This window comes from Poecilia latipinna, unplaced genomic scaffold (assembly GCF_001443285.1).
Source record: "Poecilia latipinna isolate Pla-1442-1.1 unplaced genomic scaffold, P_latipinna-1.0 Scaffold207, whole genome shotgun sequence".
NCBI classification, from domain to species: domain Eukaryota; kingdom Metazoa; phylum Chordata; class Actinopteri; order Cyprinodontiformes; family Poeciliidae; genus Poecilia; species Poecilia latipinna.
Window position 1 is genome coordinate 23,069 of NW_015112823.1, and position 14,665 is coordinate 37,733.

Below are 14,665 nucleotides of genomic sequence, written 5' to 3' on the forward strand. Positions count from 1 at the left end.
AAATGTCTTCTATGAAGTGAAGTTCTGTGAAGTAGAGAGTCTTCTGATCACATTAGTGCAGCAGTGAGAGTAAAAAGCCTCTTTTCAGTCTAGATGAGTCAAACCTAAAATGTGAAGTATTCGCTTGTATTTCCTCAGCTGATGTCCTGCCGAGTAGAATCATTTTCTGCTGCTTTTAATGAACAGAAAAGCCAAAGCCTTAAATATTTTAGGATGAGACAAATTGACAACATGAAGTCATATCTCCCAAACAGAGACCTTAAGAAAAGGGTTTCATAATTTGTCTCTTCATCACCTGCAAACCATCCAAAATGCAGCAGCCGGATCTGGCTTCCTCTTTGTTTGAGGATGGACTTTTAAGATTTTATTTCTTACTTTTAAAAATTTAAAAGGCTTAGACTCATCATATGATATCTCTGTGATTTTCTGAACATATACTCCAGTAGGAGCGCTTAGTTCAACCAACCAGTTCCTCTTAGATGTTCCTAGACCCGAGCTAAAATTCAGAAGTGATTGAACGTTTGCAATTTATGCTCCTACACTTTGGAATGGCTCATCTCTTCACGGACAGCCAAGACTTTTGAGACTTGAATATTTGCTCTGAACCGATTCTTATTCTTTGACATTTGATTCTACCAGAGTTTGAGAATGTTTTACAGCAACAGTTTATGGAGAAAATGTGTATTTTACCTTACTTTTAAATATATTTTTCTTGTTCCTGTTGTTGTTATCTGGCATGGTCAATGTCTGTTGTTTTTATGCTCCATGTAAATAAATTGACGTTGGCATTTAGGCTCTGCGACGCTTGAGTTCAAGGAACCGTTTACGATCCGACACATTACTGTCAGATTTAAGTCTGTCACAATAAGCACTTAATGAATTAACCAGTTAGTCGCGTGATCAATTTATTTTGCACATTTAAAATGTTTTCCACTTCCAGTGTGGAGTGTTCTGTGCAAAATTAAGGTTTACTAGTAGTTCAGAAGGCAAATTTGCATTATTATGCCATTATCAATACATTACTTGAAAATGGTCTCCAAAACAACAATATCATCATTTGTCGCAATAATGAGACAATTTTTTATTGTCCAGTTGATCCTTCTAGAAGCTACCATCCGGCATGGAGGTGGCTGCATCATGCTGTGGGCTGTTTCATTACAAGTGGTATTCGTGCTTTGCATAAGAAGGAAGAAAACTACGTCAAAATTCTTCCACTTCATCACAAATCAATGAGATTAAAAGCAGACCGAGTGTCCAACCGTTAAATCAAAACGTTTCGAGTCGTTTCCAAACATCGACGCGTACTCACGTCAAAGAACGCCTTCTCGTTGATGTGTTTGGGGGCTCCTATGGTGGGTGCGGCCGGCGTCACAGACTCCACGTCGGCCAGATCGATGTGGCCCCGGCAGTTCGTGTCCTCGCCTGTGTCGTAGTATCTGAGCTGTGGAGGCATCAGAATTAACCTGCTGCTCCGTGTTCGGTCGGAGCGTCAGCGCCACGAGGAAGCCGCCCCGCCTCACCTGGTGTTTGGTGACGTCCAACACAAACCACCGAGGTTTCCAGGCTTTCAGCAGAGCGCCGCGTTTGTAAAGGATCCCCTCGTAAGACCTGGAGAAGGACGAGAGCAAGTCCCATCAGTGGGACAACAAACCCTGAGTAAACAACTTTCTGCTTTTCACTTTTCCATTGTTTCATTTGCACAATGGGGACAAATCTGAGTCATTTTGAGCCCCATTAATAGAAATAAGGAACAGCATTTCAGCAGTGATGATGTTAGGTTTCTGAATCACTTCATCTTTGTAAAGTCATCTGTCAGAACGTCATTTGGAATTTGAAAAATGAGGCGCAGATGCAAAAACCATCAGAAAAAAAGAAAAGAAAACGGACATAAAGTGGATTTTAATGACTGTTTGTTCAGTCCAGAAGAAAATATCCCAACATCTGAGCCAAGAGACTGTACTTTAACCTCTCTGTAATTGTAAAAATCACACACCCAGATTTTAAGCGAAAGTACAGACAATTCTCACAAAGATGACACGGAGCATACCGGAGGGCTGAATCATCTTCCAAATCTGGACCGGCCCCTCGGCCAGTGAATCAGATGTGTTCCTTCTCGTTAGTCTCGGAGCTCAGGAAGTTCACGACCCACCTGTTCTCCTCGTTCTTGGGGGTGAACTGGTTGTAAAGCGTTGCAGCGCGGCGGTTGATCCCGTTGGCCGTGGCCGTGCTGTGGTCGTCGCCCAGGCCGCTGTCTGGCAGGTGCAGCATGGAGCGGCGCTGGAAGGCCTGCAGGCTGGACGTGGGAATGAGGCCTGAGAGGGACAGCGACTGCTTTCGGAGCTGCAGAGAAACGCACGCGTGCATACAGGTTTTAGAAAACGTTACATCGCTTCGTAGTTTTGCCTAATAAGACGAGTCATCTCTTCCTAAAAAGACGCACGTTTCCTTCCTGCTTGAGATCTTCCAGGATGCTCAGACGGACTCTCTCCAGAGTCGTCTGCCATTTCTCAGGGCCCTGGTTCAGCTCTCCCTCCAGCCTCTCGATGTCCTGCAGAACCAAACAAATTGCCAAAGCGTCAGGAAAGCAGCCTAAAAGCTGAAACCTGAGCCTTCGGGAAGAGACGCTTACAGTGAGAAGTTTGGTGATGGCGTCCGGCTGGGCACTGCTCACGTTGCTGTAACACGGCCACACGATCCTCCTCTTGCTGTTTGCGTTGGCGTCTGCCTCCTCCGTGCTCTCTGACCTCACCGCCATCATCCTCCAGTCGTAGCATGGTCCAGTCGACAGAGTTTCCTCTGTGAAGAAGTCCCACTTAGTCAGGCTGGGGATGCTGACGCACGGCTTCAGGATCACCTGCACAACAAGAGCAGTGTAGGTTACTCTATAGAGTCCAACCTGATACTGTCTGCATAAGCTCAGCAGGGAGTCATCTGCATACGGGTGTTAAATCACACTCCAAGGTTCTTTTATGTACCTATTTTAATTTTTACCAGATAAATTTTATCTAACAATCTGTGAAGAAAAATCTGAAGGATTTCCTCAGCTGGATTGTCAAGGAGAGCTGGAACAAACTCACATTATAGCACACATGAAGCCTCCAGCATCCATGCATTTTAAAATGACCAAAATCTGTTCATCCGTGAATCAAAGTGGACATTAAATAAGGACGTGGACAAGCACTGTCCCACTACATTCCCGTTTGGACAATCCAAACCAAACCTTTACTTTTGGGGGGTTTGTAAACCAAGTAGACTTTATTTCTATCATCATTCTAATCACAATCACCAACCTCCCAATTATGAAAAACATAATGCTTTCTATCATTTCAAGCTCAGTTCTGTCTGATAAAGGGCAACTACTTCTCCAGAAATCATTTCAAGACTTATAAGCTGTGATATTTAGACACTGATGCAGTGGAAGAGGTCAACAGAGGATATTACGTCAAGAGTCAAACACAAAAATAATATGTGGTCAAATCCCCAGGATCTGATTAAAATGCTGATTTAAAGCACTCTTAACCAATTGGTGTCAGTAATTCATGGCCAGCTGCAACACAGCAGCTGTTTGTGCTGTTGAGGTCCATTAAAAATCAGGCTTTGAACTCAAGTTACCAAAAGTTCGTCAAAGAAGATAAAGAGAAAGCTGTCAAGAAGACCGGCGTAAAAAGGGATTAGAGGGAAAAATCTAGAATGTTTCATCTTCAAAAGGACGACACACTCAATCAGTTTTGTTTAAAGTTATGGTTTCTTTTTAAGTTTGATGAAACTAGCAGAGCCGAGATTACAGTCCCATCAGGAGTTTTATGTTTACCTGTAGGTAAACATAAAATAATCCTTAACAGCTGCAGAGATGAGTATGTGATAAATGAATCCCCACACAGGGACTGGCTTTTGTCAGACACCTACATATTTCTAATCATTTAGATGCAGTCACGTGGTTTACACCGGTAAATATGAAAATAACGAGCAGCTGGATTTACCGAGAAGTCCTGAGCAACATTTTAAAACTTTGCTAAGTTCAGTTTTGAATTGCGCGAAAAAACAGGAAAATAACGAAGCATTTTACAATGTGGCAATGGCTTTTATTCGCTGTTTAACTGCACTTCGAACAGCTCCAATTTGAGCGTTTGCTGAGCAGCAACTGACTTGACTTAATGCTGTCAATTAAATTAGACACACGTGGTTCGTTTCACTAAACTGGAACAGGGACTGTTGCTGAAGCTGTAACGTTTCCCCATTTATTTTACCATCGCTGGTTTCTGCAGCGACGGGAAGCAGAAAGACTCACTTCGCTCTCCGAGGGGCTGTACAGGTAGTTGAAGAAGATGGGACTCCTCCGGTGCATCCTGTTGATACAGTCCCAGATGCAGATGCCTCTGCGGCCCTGTTTGTCCACTTTGTCCTCAAACAGCAACCCTGTTTAAAGCAGAAGCAGGTGGAGAAGATGAATTCACGAACCCGTGAGTCTGCAGGAGATCGTTTCAGCTGACGCAAAACAACAAACAGGTCGCCATAAAAGTTGGAGGAAAGCAATCAGTATGCGGGTTTGTAGAAATGGGAATGCCCTTTGAAGTGGGAGTTATTACGACCAAGTAAATAAACAAAAGAACCAGCAGTGATACCACAAAAACACACGAAAACAACCTATTAAAGTTTATAGAATGGACTGATAAAAAGTTGATAGTGCATTGAAATTCAGTGCATCTAATCAACCTTTTCTGTTAATCAAAATATTTCTACACTTTGAATTTTTTCAAATTACAAACTCAAACTTGGGTGTATTTTACAGGGTTTCATACATTACCCTCGTGTTGAAATGAAGGAATGCGTTTCATTCCAAAACTATGCAATATGTTTGTAGATCTGTTTGTGGGAAATTATGAGGAATTGAAATGCTTTTGCTTTTTCTTTTCATTTTCCATCCCACAGGAAAGTGATCCAACCTCTTTTTGTTGCTAAATTTGATGCTTATCTTTATACGAAGCCATAAAAAATAGGAATAAAATTGTGGTTCTTTAAAAATGACCACGCAATTCCGAGAGTAGATATTTATTTACAGTTTTATGAGCTGACCTTTTCAAAAAGCCCTGTGACATTTGCAGCGCTAAAGTTTTATTCGGCTGGCCTGAGAGCGGAAATGACTCTTTAGGCTGTAAAATGTTGCAGCCCCCTGGTTTAAGGCCGATGTGCTGTTTTAGATTTCTGCTCCACTTAGCACTTTGCATGTCAACCAAAACAATATACAGTGGTCTCATCCTACCAAGGCACATCCTTCCAAAGGAAAACAATGACCAGTGCTATCGTTTTAAAACTTAATTCAGCTTTTCCACAACTTTCTCCCCGACCTTTCTCCCGTGCCTCCCTTGCTTATTCACTAATGTTCTCTAAAATACCTCTTAAGATTATCACTGATAACATATCGCTGTATCTATTTATTGCTATCCTTCCACTGTGTATTGATAAACTGATTTGTGTTGATCTATCACATAAAACCCCAATAAAATACAGTAAAGTTTCAGGGTTTAACAAGACAAAAAAAAAAAAAAAAAAAAAAGGAAAATGTTAATTGGGTGTGAATACTTTTGCAAAGCTGTGACAGTAATGTGGACACCTGTGGCTGTCCAAGACTGTTTTCATGTTTTCAACTCAGTTTCTGGGTGACAAAGTTCAGTATAATAAATTATTTTCCCATTTCCCTGGTTTAAACTTTAATGACACTGACCGTGCTCCAAGCGCTCATAGTCTGAGTCCAACAGGAAGTTCTTGAAGCGGTTGGAGTTGTGGTGATAGGCCAAGAACTTTAGATAATACTGATTAAACTCAAACTCCATAGGATGTTGGTCCAGAATCTGCAAGGACATTGAAAAAAAAAAAAAAAAAAAAAAGAGAAGAAGAGATTAAGACAGCTAGAGGCCGGGAGGGAAAGTCCTTGTGCGTGTCTCCATGTGTGGGACAGCTGAGATGCCTCTTTGTGCATCGGCTTCACATCTCTCCAGCGTGCAAATGATAAACAGGAAGGAACGTCTCCTGTCCCTTCAGAGGTCAGTAATATCACCACCCGCAGACACAGTCCAGACTGGACTGTGGCTCTATTGTTCCCATCCAGAAGGGTGAGGTGGCCGACAAGAGCGCTGAATATTTGAGGCCACCTGGGTCTGCTGGCAAAAACAACAGCTGTTTTGGAGATGAGGCACTTCTATTTTCAGCTCTTGTCCGAATCTCTTCTCCCTTCCCCTGTTTATAACTCTCCAGACCCCAGAAACGCCGCCAACCCGTCTCGTTTGCCAAGCCTACACTTTCAAAAGACAAATGCAGAAACTATGCGTTGATGTAAGTGTATGGGAGTGGGTCTGTGAGACCTCAGGAGACACACACACACACAAAAAACCCCACAGCATTCTTCTAATTTTGCATTTCTGAGAGGACAGAGTTTTCTGGTCCTCAGCTGTGGGGGATTCATTCTTAAATCTGCGCCTCTCCATCCCTCCCACCCGACCCCACAATACCTGAACTACACCCAAGTTCTCCCCTCTTCCTTTCTTCAATCCCCAAAACTGCAATCTTCCACATGCGGCTTTAAACAAAAAGCGAACACTGAAACACGCGAGAACAGACAGTTCATCTCTGATCACCGAGGTTACGGAGCATCTGGGTAGCAGCCTCTCTGCACACGCTTAGGTGCAATAAACTGTAACACATGCAGCTCTGAGAGGTGCCTAGTTACACAAACATCTAATTAATGACAGCTGAAAAGCTCAACTTTTCTACTTAGTTTTGAGGGATCTTATGAGCTCACAAGCAAGTCATGAATGAAGTTAAGAGTCACGGAGGGAAAGCTGAGGAGAGGCACGTAGCCGAGGAGGAGATGCTGGAAGGTTCGGCGGCTCTGCGGTGGAGAGGAGCGAAGCTCACCTGGTGCACGCAGTCCAGGAACTGCAGGAAGATGGGAGTGAAGCCGCTGCCCTGGCTGCTGGGACTCAGATTGCTCCGCTGGCTGAATTTGTGGCCGAAGGAGAGCCACTCTTTCTCCAGGAGCACCTGGAAACCCTCCAGGGTTCGATAGAAGGGATCGCTCAGCAGCTGGATCAACGAAACAACCTGAGAAGAGAAACAACAGATACAAAAAATAACAAAGATCAGAGCATTCATCAGATCGACCATTATCAAGGTAAATACCTTCACACCTGCATAATACGGTTTCAGGTTCTCATTAGAAATGCAAAGTCAAATCGACCCCGACTCAGGAAAGGTTAGTGGGAAATTTAAGAATCTTATTTCTTTTCCCATCAGTGAAAGCATCTGGTTGCTGTCAGGTCAGGCTGACACACACACTACAATACTGAAAAAAATAAAAACTTAAATGCTGCCAGTTAAACATGAAGTCAGACTGAGCACAGAGTTATAAAAAGCCAATTAAAGGAAACTGTTTCCTACAAGGTAACGTATAAAAATGAACCATGGACATGTACGGGGTCTATTTAGGAGAGAGCAAAGAGAGTTTAACTATAAGCAGAAAACAGGCTGAATGAAGTACAGATAAGTTGCTCTCAATTTTATGCTAGAGATGTCAACTTCTGTATTTCATGCAACACGTTGGATTTGGTGCTTTTAGCTTTTAAGAATTCAGGAATTAAGACAAGGATCAAGTTGTTAACTCTGCCATTTATGCCGACATATTTTAAAAAGTGTGTTGCAATACTGTAAATGTGAGAAAGTTGAGCCGATGTGATCCCGGTTTGAATAGGGACCAAGGGACCAAGTGTGGGGAAAATCAGTTAATTTAAAGGCCGGTTCATTAGGATGTTTCATTAGGTGAATCTTCATCAGCGTAGACAGAGCGTTTGCAGAGATTTACATGAGATGTTTAATGTTATTAAATCACTGCTGATTGTTTGATTTATAAATTCTCTAGTAGTGGGAAAGAAAGTCCCTGGAGGAAAAAAAATACAACTTAGAAATATATATATATATATTTTTTTTTGCATGTACGCAAATTCTAAAGACACAAGAAAAAGAAAATTTGGTCGAACTTCAAATTAGTATTTTAGCTACCAGCTATTTTTGCCAAAACCCTAAACTGCACATGCAAACAATGAACTGACCACCATGCAACATGCAGTTCTGACGTCTGATCCTGAGAGAGCATTTTAAAAGAAAATCAGAGCATTCCTTCACGCTGATGTCGCGCTAAATGATTAAATTGAAATGAGTGGAACTTTGACATCTCTTGCTGAGCACATAAAGTATTGTGGTCATGTCTCTTTTCTTGATGTTACAGCCCAATAAAATGGCAATGCACAATGAACATATCATAGCAATGAAGTAACTGAATTTTTCACATTAATTTTTATTCTCTGTTGCCAGAGATCGTTTCAAAAACAATCTGTAAATGATGTATGCTTTATGCAACACTGCTATTCAGAAATATATCAAGGTTATTAGTGTATTTTTGTAATTTACATAGACAGGCAAAGTCCTGATAACCATCAAAAGTCATTCTTCATCGCTGGACTAATCAAACAGACCGAAAGCTGTTTTATTACGTTTATGCAGAACCTGTGATGTATCAATTTGCTGAGCCGCACCCGCAGCTCTCAGCAAACCTAACGACGTCACACCGCCTTGATCAGAGGTGCCTACGTCCAGTCCGGAAGAGCTACTATCATGCAAACCTTAGATGCATCCATTACCAACACCAACAAAATGAATAGCTTGTTACCAGGTGTCTGCAAAGCTGAATGACACGCTGAGGAGGGGACTCTGCCGTTTGATTCAGGTGTGTTGGAAAAGGATGCAGTTTAAAGCAAAGAAGCTCTTGATGACCAAATATGGGCCTGACAATCATCTTAAAAAATAAAAACAAAAGCTAATTTCTCAATATTTATATTCGAAACCACTGAGGCACACTTGTCCAATTTTTACTAAACAACTATTAAGAACCACTTGTCCATACATGCTGTGTGGTTATCCTGCTTCCCTGCCCGCGTCCTCTGAGCTAATGAGCCCTGACGCGTGTCGAATGAGCAAGAAACAAAGTTTAGGCTTTCCCTTGTGAGGTTTACTAGAAGACCCTGCCCTAAGTAGTGAAAAGTATCTTTAGCTTTGGCAACTAAACGAAGCCTCTGAAGAAGTGCGATGAACAGTGTGTAAGAAAAAACAGAAAACAAAAAAAAGCAAAGACAGTTCTGTATCCCGTCTGCTGGGTGCCTATGAAGTGAGGCAGGGAGAGCCAAAGCATATGGATCCCATTTGTTGGTGCCGGGGCCGAGCTGGATCTGGCCTGCTGGAGCCGGCGGCCCATGGAGAAAGATGCTCAGGGCCGAACACGTGCCGCACATGAGGGAACCTCAGAGAAGCAGCTTGGGGCCTTACAAGCCTCATAAACACATCAGGAGACTTGCATGAGCGCAGGTCACCATGGAAAACATGAGCTCAGAAAACAAATAAAAAATGCTAAGATACTGACAACAGATCCGCACTTAGACATGTTTACATACCTACAAAATCAGAACCATGAGCCCAGAAACCAAGATTAGATTTATGCCTATTTAGTGAAGCGAGGTTGAAATAGAGAGTGTATCATCATATCTGGATATCAGAGATGCAGCCGATCAGAGGATGAGCGGGAAGAGGAGAAACAGCATATTTATGAATCACACATGGCTGCCTCTGAGGTGCGGTGTGAAGGTACTTGTTTCTGCTTTCAATCTCTATAAACTACTCAGAAACAAAGTGTGACACGACAGGACTCCTCAGCATGGCTGCGCAAGCTAACGATTTATGGGAAGCTCTCCACACGTAAAACAATCAGCAGGAACCGAAATGATTCAAAGAGGCATTTAAACCAAAGAAATTTTTTTCACAACACACTCGCAGCACTAATCAAATCACACAAATCCTCACTGTAATGTGGACAGCACATGGAAACTGGGTGTCTCACTTGAGATCTTAATCAGCAGAGATCTGCCAAAAGTCTTTGTGGATCAACTGATCTCACTCTCTTCCTCACATCTGCATGCGTTTATTTGTGTCGCTCACGAAGGCATTAATGCAGCTCTCTCACTTGTGTGGTGATGTCCCAGCCGTCCTCCAGACTGAGCAGGATGGACGAGCCGCTGTCCAGAAGCTCCACCAGAGACAGGGCCAGCTGCAGGATCTTGTGAAGCTGTGAGACATTGACATATGTGCATGTGAGCAAATATAGACACATTTATCCACCATGGACATGCTGCCGTGTTCGGTCTAGGGGAAAAGGACCCATTCAGCGCTGCTAGTTTCCCACAGATTATGTTGTGTGCCAAGTGTAAGGCTGCAGGGGGCCAATCAGATAACTAGCATGCTCTCAGCCCTGCTTTAAGAATGTGTTTCCTTTGGGAAAATGGCTTCAGAGTGGATTTATTCACATAATTTATCCATGGTGTGAATCTGCTATACAGGATGACCCTTTCCTTCCCACATAACTTTCAGCCGGACTCCAAGTGAATATCCGTGTTGTAGATGTGTTGGCTGTCAGTCACCTGCAGCATCCACTCAGATTCCTCCAGAGCTTTGAGGAAGGAGTCCTCCGAGTCGGAAAAGGGGGCGCTGGGGGCGCAGGCCCTCAGCAGCTTCTTAAATGCAGCTTTCACCTGACGGGCGTCTGCAAACTCCACCGGCACCAGTTCACAGTTCAGGGTGGAGTCCAGTCTGAGTCCCTGTGTTGTGTTCACAATCAAAGGTAAGAACAAGATAAATTTAAATGCTATGGATTTGTCATTGTGGCATTAAGGAAACCTAAGTTTCATTATCTGAATTTGTCATTTGCTGGTAGTTTGAGTTAACAAGCACCTGAACTCCAGTACAGTATTATATAGCTGATGGGTGTAATTTCCCAATACTTACCATAACTGTAAACTCTGGTAGGTGAACATTATGCAACTATGCAAAATTCACATTTTGCACTGTTTTATACTTTGAACTGCTTCTAAAAACAACCCAAGCGCTTAGAAAAAAGACCTCCCAATTATTAAGTCACAGTTGACAGGCACTACACTGTTACTTAGCAACCCTAGTTGAGCCCAGCCCATTGCCTGGCAACCCAAGCTGAGCTCCAGCATGTTTGGCCAGCTGGTTTTACCACTGTATGTGCTATACAACGGCTGCTGGAAAAGAGAAGTGTTTGGTTGTTGACTTACTATCCAGAAACCACTTGATGCATTCTTGTTGGTTGTGGTGGAGGCTCCACTTCTGCTTTTCAAATATGTTTAGTTGTACAATTGCGCATGTGTTTGCAGCCATTTTCACTTGCCCATAGACCTGTACTAACTGTTTAAGGAAGCACAATAGATCATCTTTAAATGTTCTGCATGCTGGGCTACTTAATACTCTGCCATAGCTTTCAGGCAAACATTAACAGAAACATACATGTCAAATCGCAGGGAAGGAATATGATTTCTATAGATCACGACAACAATGTGACCACCACGACCTAAACAGCTAAAAGAAATATTTGAACCTGTGTTCATGGGTCATATAAAAGGAGAAATTAGGTCAAAACAGCATGAATGAGCTACAAATATTTGTGAGAAATAAAACTTATCGAAGCTTCTGGTTTTCTCTTTCTCACCCTCAGATGTGACTTTTCTCCAAAGATGTAAAAGGCGGCTCGATGCTTTCGGAGTTGAGCCTGCAGACTGTTGCTTCCTGCAGGGGGCGCCAGATTCTTCCCTGCCAGTCTGGCGCCCACGTCGCCCTGTGACGGGTGCTGAGAGAGTCTGCCGCTTGAACGCAGACTGGCCCACATGCCTGCAAAAAAAAAAAAAAAAGTCACATACATTCGCACACATGCAGGAGCCGGCTTGTCTGAATGACACTAATGTACACATGCTGTCAAATACACTACGACTGAATAATGAATAACGTACGACATGCAGACTGCATTCACATGCACAGCCGTTCAATTTGGATTATATAAACACCTTAATGTTCAGTGTCTGCCAGCAAAGCAGTTGCCTGTGCGGATCTGAGATATTAGAAGCAGAAGTTGCTGGTATTCTTAGCGAGTCAACAAGTCTACGAACTAATTTCTACAATAGCCAGCATGCCATAACGTCCAAACATCGTAAATCACCATTGAGAGAAGTGATTTTTTTTTTCTCCACAAAAATCACTTTCAGTCCCTTTGAATTTCATTCATTTTTCCAAACGCTTTAAAGCAGACAAGTTTTATAGGAGCTTTTAATCGTTTAAACTAAAATCCCTTCAAAATATGCTGAAGTTTATTTTGAAACATATCGAGTTTTATAAGCTCTCTGTAAAACTTTTCATAGCTACAATCAGCTAACTGTTTACATTTGAAGCCAGCCCTGATGACAGGGTTAAGATGCCGATGTGAGCTCAGTTATAAACAGAAAAACACTGGCGTCACACATACAGCAAATATATCTGCAGGATTTCTATTCCCTGGCATGCACCTTTCTTGCTTGCTAAGTTGACGTGTCTTCTCTGAGCTGCAGGATTTTCATTACGTTTGAGTCTTGTTTTATGACAAATGGCTTCCTCTCCTTGTCGTTTTGGACCCGGCTCGTAGCTGACCTCAGCAATGCTGAGCCAAGACATGAACAACAGAAAAAGACCACATGAAAGCAGCCACTGTTGCTTGTGAAAAACCACAGCTCCCAGAGGAGCAGCCGCAAAGTCAGCCATGATTAGCAGGATGTTACCCAAAGGTCTAAGCAAGAGCTGTGCAGCAGAATGAGCCATGTTATTTGACCTGGTTAGTGAGCGTTTGTGTTGATTAGAGGGAGCAGAGAGGCTGAGGCTCTACAGATGTGTTAGAAAGGAGGGGAAGCAACAGTTTCACTATACCTTGATTGTGGATTCTTTCCTTAGTGGCAGGTTTTTGGTTTGAGTGAGCGAATAGTTTGTCTCTGTACTCAAGCACTGGGAGGTTGTTGGGTACAGGAGAGAGGACGGGGCAAATTAACGTCACCATACCAACCAAACTTACAACCTCACACACACATGCAAACAAACAGTAGACTGGGCTACATGTAGCAACAATTTAAAATGTACTTTGTTTTAATGACTGGGGAAATGATTGTCATACAGCAACATGCATGAATGAATTTTCCAATGTTATGATTGGAGGAGACTAAAAAAAAAAAAAAAAAAAAAAACAAATTTTAGGTTTATTTTGTGCAGAGAAGATGTGACGTGTTGTTTCCTAAGAGCAGTGCATGATGGCACCCAGACACAGCTAATCACATAACCAATCACCATTGAAGCCCTTTCTGCATAAAAAGCATTTTTTAATATCGTCACAATTTTTGCCAAAAGTGAATCATCTTTTAGCAAAAAAGAAGTATTGAATTTTGTTGGCCAAAATCACTTTTGGCTAAAAAACTGAACATGGATGAACAAATATTAGCATTAAAAAAAACAAAACAAAAAAAAACATCAAAAGATCTTCTACATACACTGTATAAAAAGACACAACCGTCTTTCTTGCACCGTTTGATGTTAATTCAAGTTAAATGTTTTGTCTGAGGTCAGGCGAGATTACCAAAATCACTTCGACCCGCTATAAATGACAACATGATTACATGTTTTAAACTTTCTTTAAAATCAGATTTCAAAAATCTAATTTACATGAAAAAATGACAGTCATAGTTTTGGTCCCACAGAAAATCTCAGGTTAAAAACATCTACGAATCTTTTTATACAGCGTATACAAACATCTAGAGTAAAATGTAGAGATATATATATAAAAAAACACAAACAATGCTTTAAGAGTCTTTAAGAAAATGTCTAAATAGTTGAGTTTTTGCACAGCTAGATCAAATACAGCCCAGACTCAAAAAACAAAGTTGCCATTTTTTTTGTTTTATTGAATCATAAGTCACTAATCAAATATAAATTCAGCCACTAGCAGTGTTTAGGGTTATTACACCTTACACTGTGCAGACCACAGGGAGGCGCCTGTTAACTAGACATGTAATTAAGCAAGTGAAAACTCTTCTAATAACTTTTTTAGGTGTCATCATGCCCCTCTCCCAGTTTTGCTGCTGCGAGTAAAAATGGTTTAGCAAACAATTTCAGACATTTTCATAAAGATAGCATGACAAAATACTTCTAATTTTGCAACCAAGCAAAGAAAACAATCCTAAAACTGAAAAACGTAATTATATCTCTAGATTACCAAATATTTTCCCAAGGTTTTTTCTTGCATGCGGTTCTCGTAACTCAAAAAACTGGGAGTAAAGCACTCGCCTTTACTCATAAGACCTGTACAAAAAATTGAGGAGGTGATGTGTCATGCTTCCACTAGTGAGCTCAAAATCCACTGAGTGTATCTGAACAATATTTTTGCTTTTGACCTTTATACTGAATTGGTGAGTAATAGGTAATTAATGCTGACTTTGAGACAAAAACACTACTGAGGTTTCTTTCCAAGAGTTCACATTCCAACACAAGCAGCTTAACGGTACATTATGTCTTCATCTGGTAGATAGCATTACAGCAATGCTAATGAGTCCGGAAAACTACAAGAAAAAAAAAAACAAAAAACAAAAAAAAAAAACAGATGCCATTTATGCATTTCACCCCAATGAAATATACCGTATTTTCCGCACTATAAGACGCACCTAAAAACCTTCAATGTCCTCAAAAGCCGACAGTGCGCCTT

General features: G+C 41.7%; 1 protein-coding gene across 3 annotated transcripts in view; it reads right to left on the bottom strand.

Moving 5' to 3' along the window:
* Positions 1–14,665, bottom strand: part of sbf2 (SET binding factor 2) — a 112,557-nt gene that overhangs the window by 1,401 nt on the left and 96,491 nt on the right. For 2 of the 3 annotated variants that reach the window (XM_015031415.1, XM_015031413.1), the window contains exons 30-41: positions 12,847–12,921; positions 11,606–11,784; positions 10,518–10,694; positions 10,064–10,165; positions 6,913–7,098; positions 5,723–5,849; positions 4,289–4,416; positions 2,630–2,854; positions 2,441–2,548; positions 2,150–2,340; positions 1,521–1,608; positions 1,310–1,441 (exon numbers count right to left, since the gene is read on the bottom strand). In XM_015031415.1, the coding sequence (XP_014886901.1) occupies positions 1,310–1,441; positions 1,521–1,608; positions 2,150–2,340; positions 2,441–2,548; positions 2,630–2,854; positions 4,289–4,416; positions 5,723–5,849; positions 6,913–7,098; positions 10,064–10,165; positions 10,518–10,694; positions 11,606–11,784; positions 12,847–12,921 (1,718 nt within the window). The remainder of the gene's footprint in view (positions 1–1,309; positions 1,442–1,520; positions 1,609–2,149; positions 2,341–2,440; positions 2,549–2,629; positions 2,855–4,288; positions 4,417–5,722; positions 5,850–6,912; positions 7,099–10,063; positions 10,166–10,517; positions 10,695–11,605; positions 11,785–12,846; positions 12,922–14,665) is intronic. The other variant, XM_015031416.1, reaches the window with a different exon arrangement.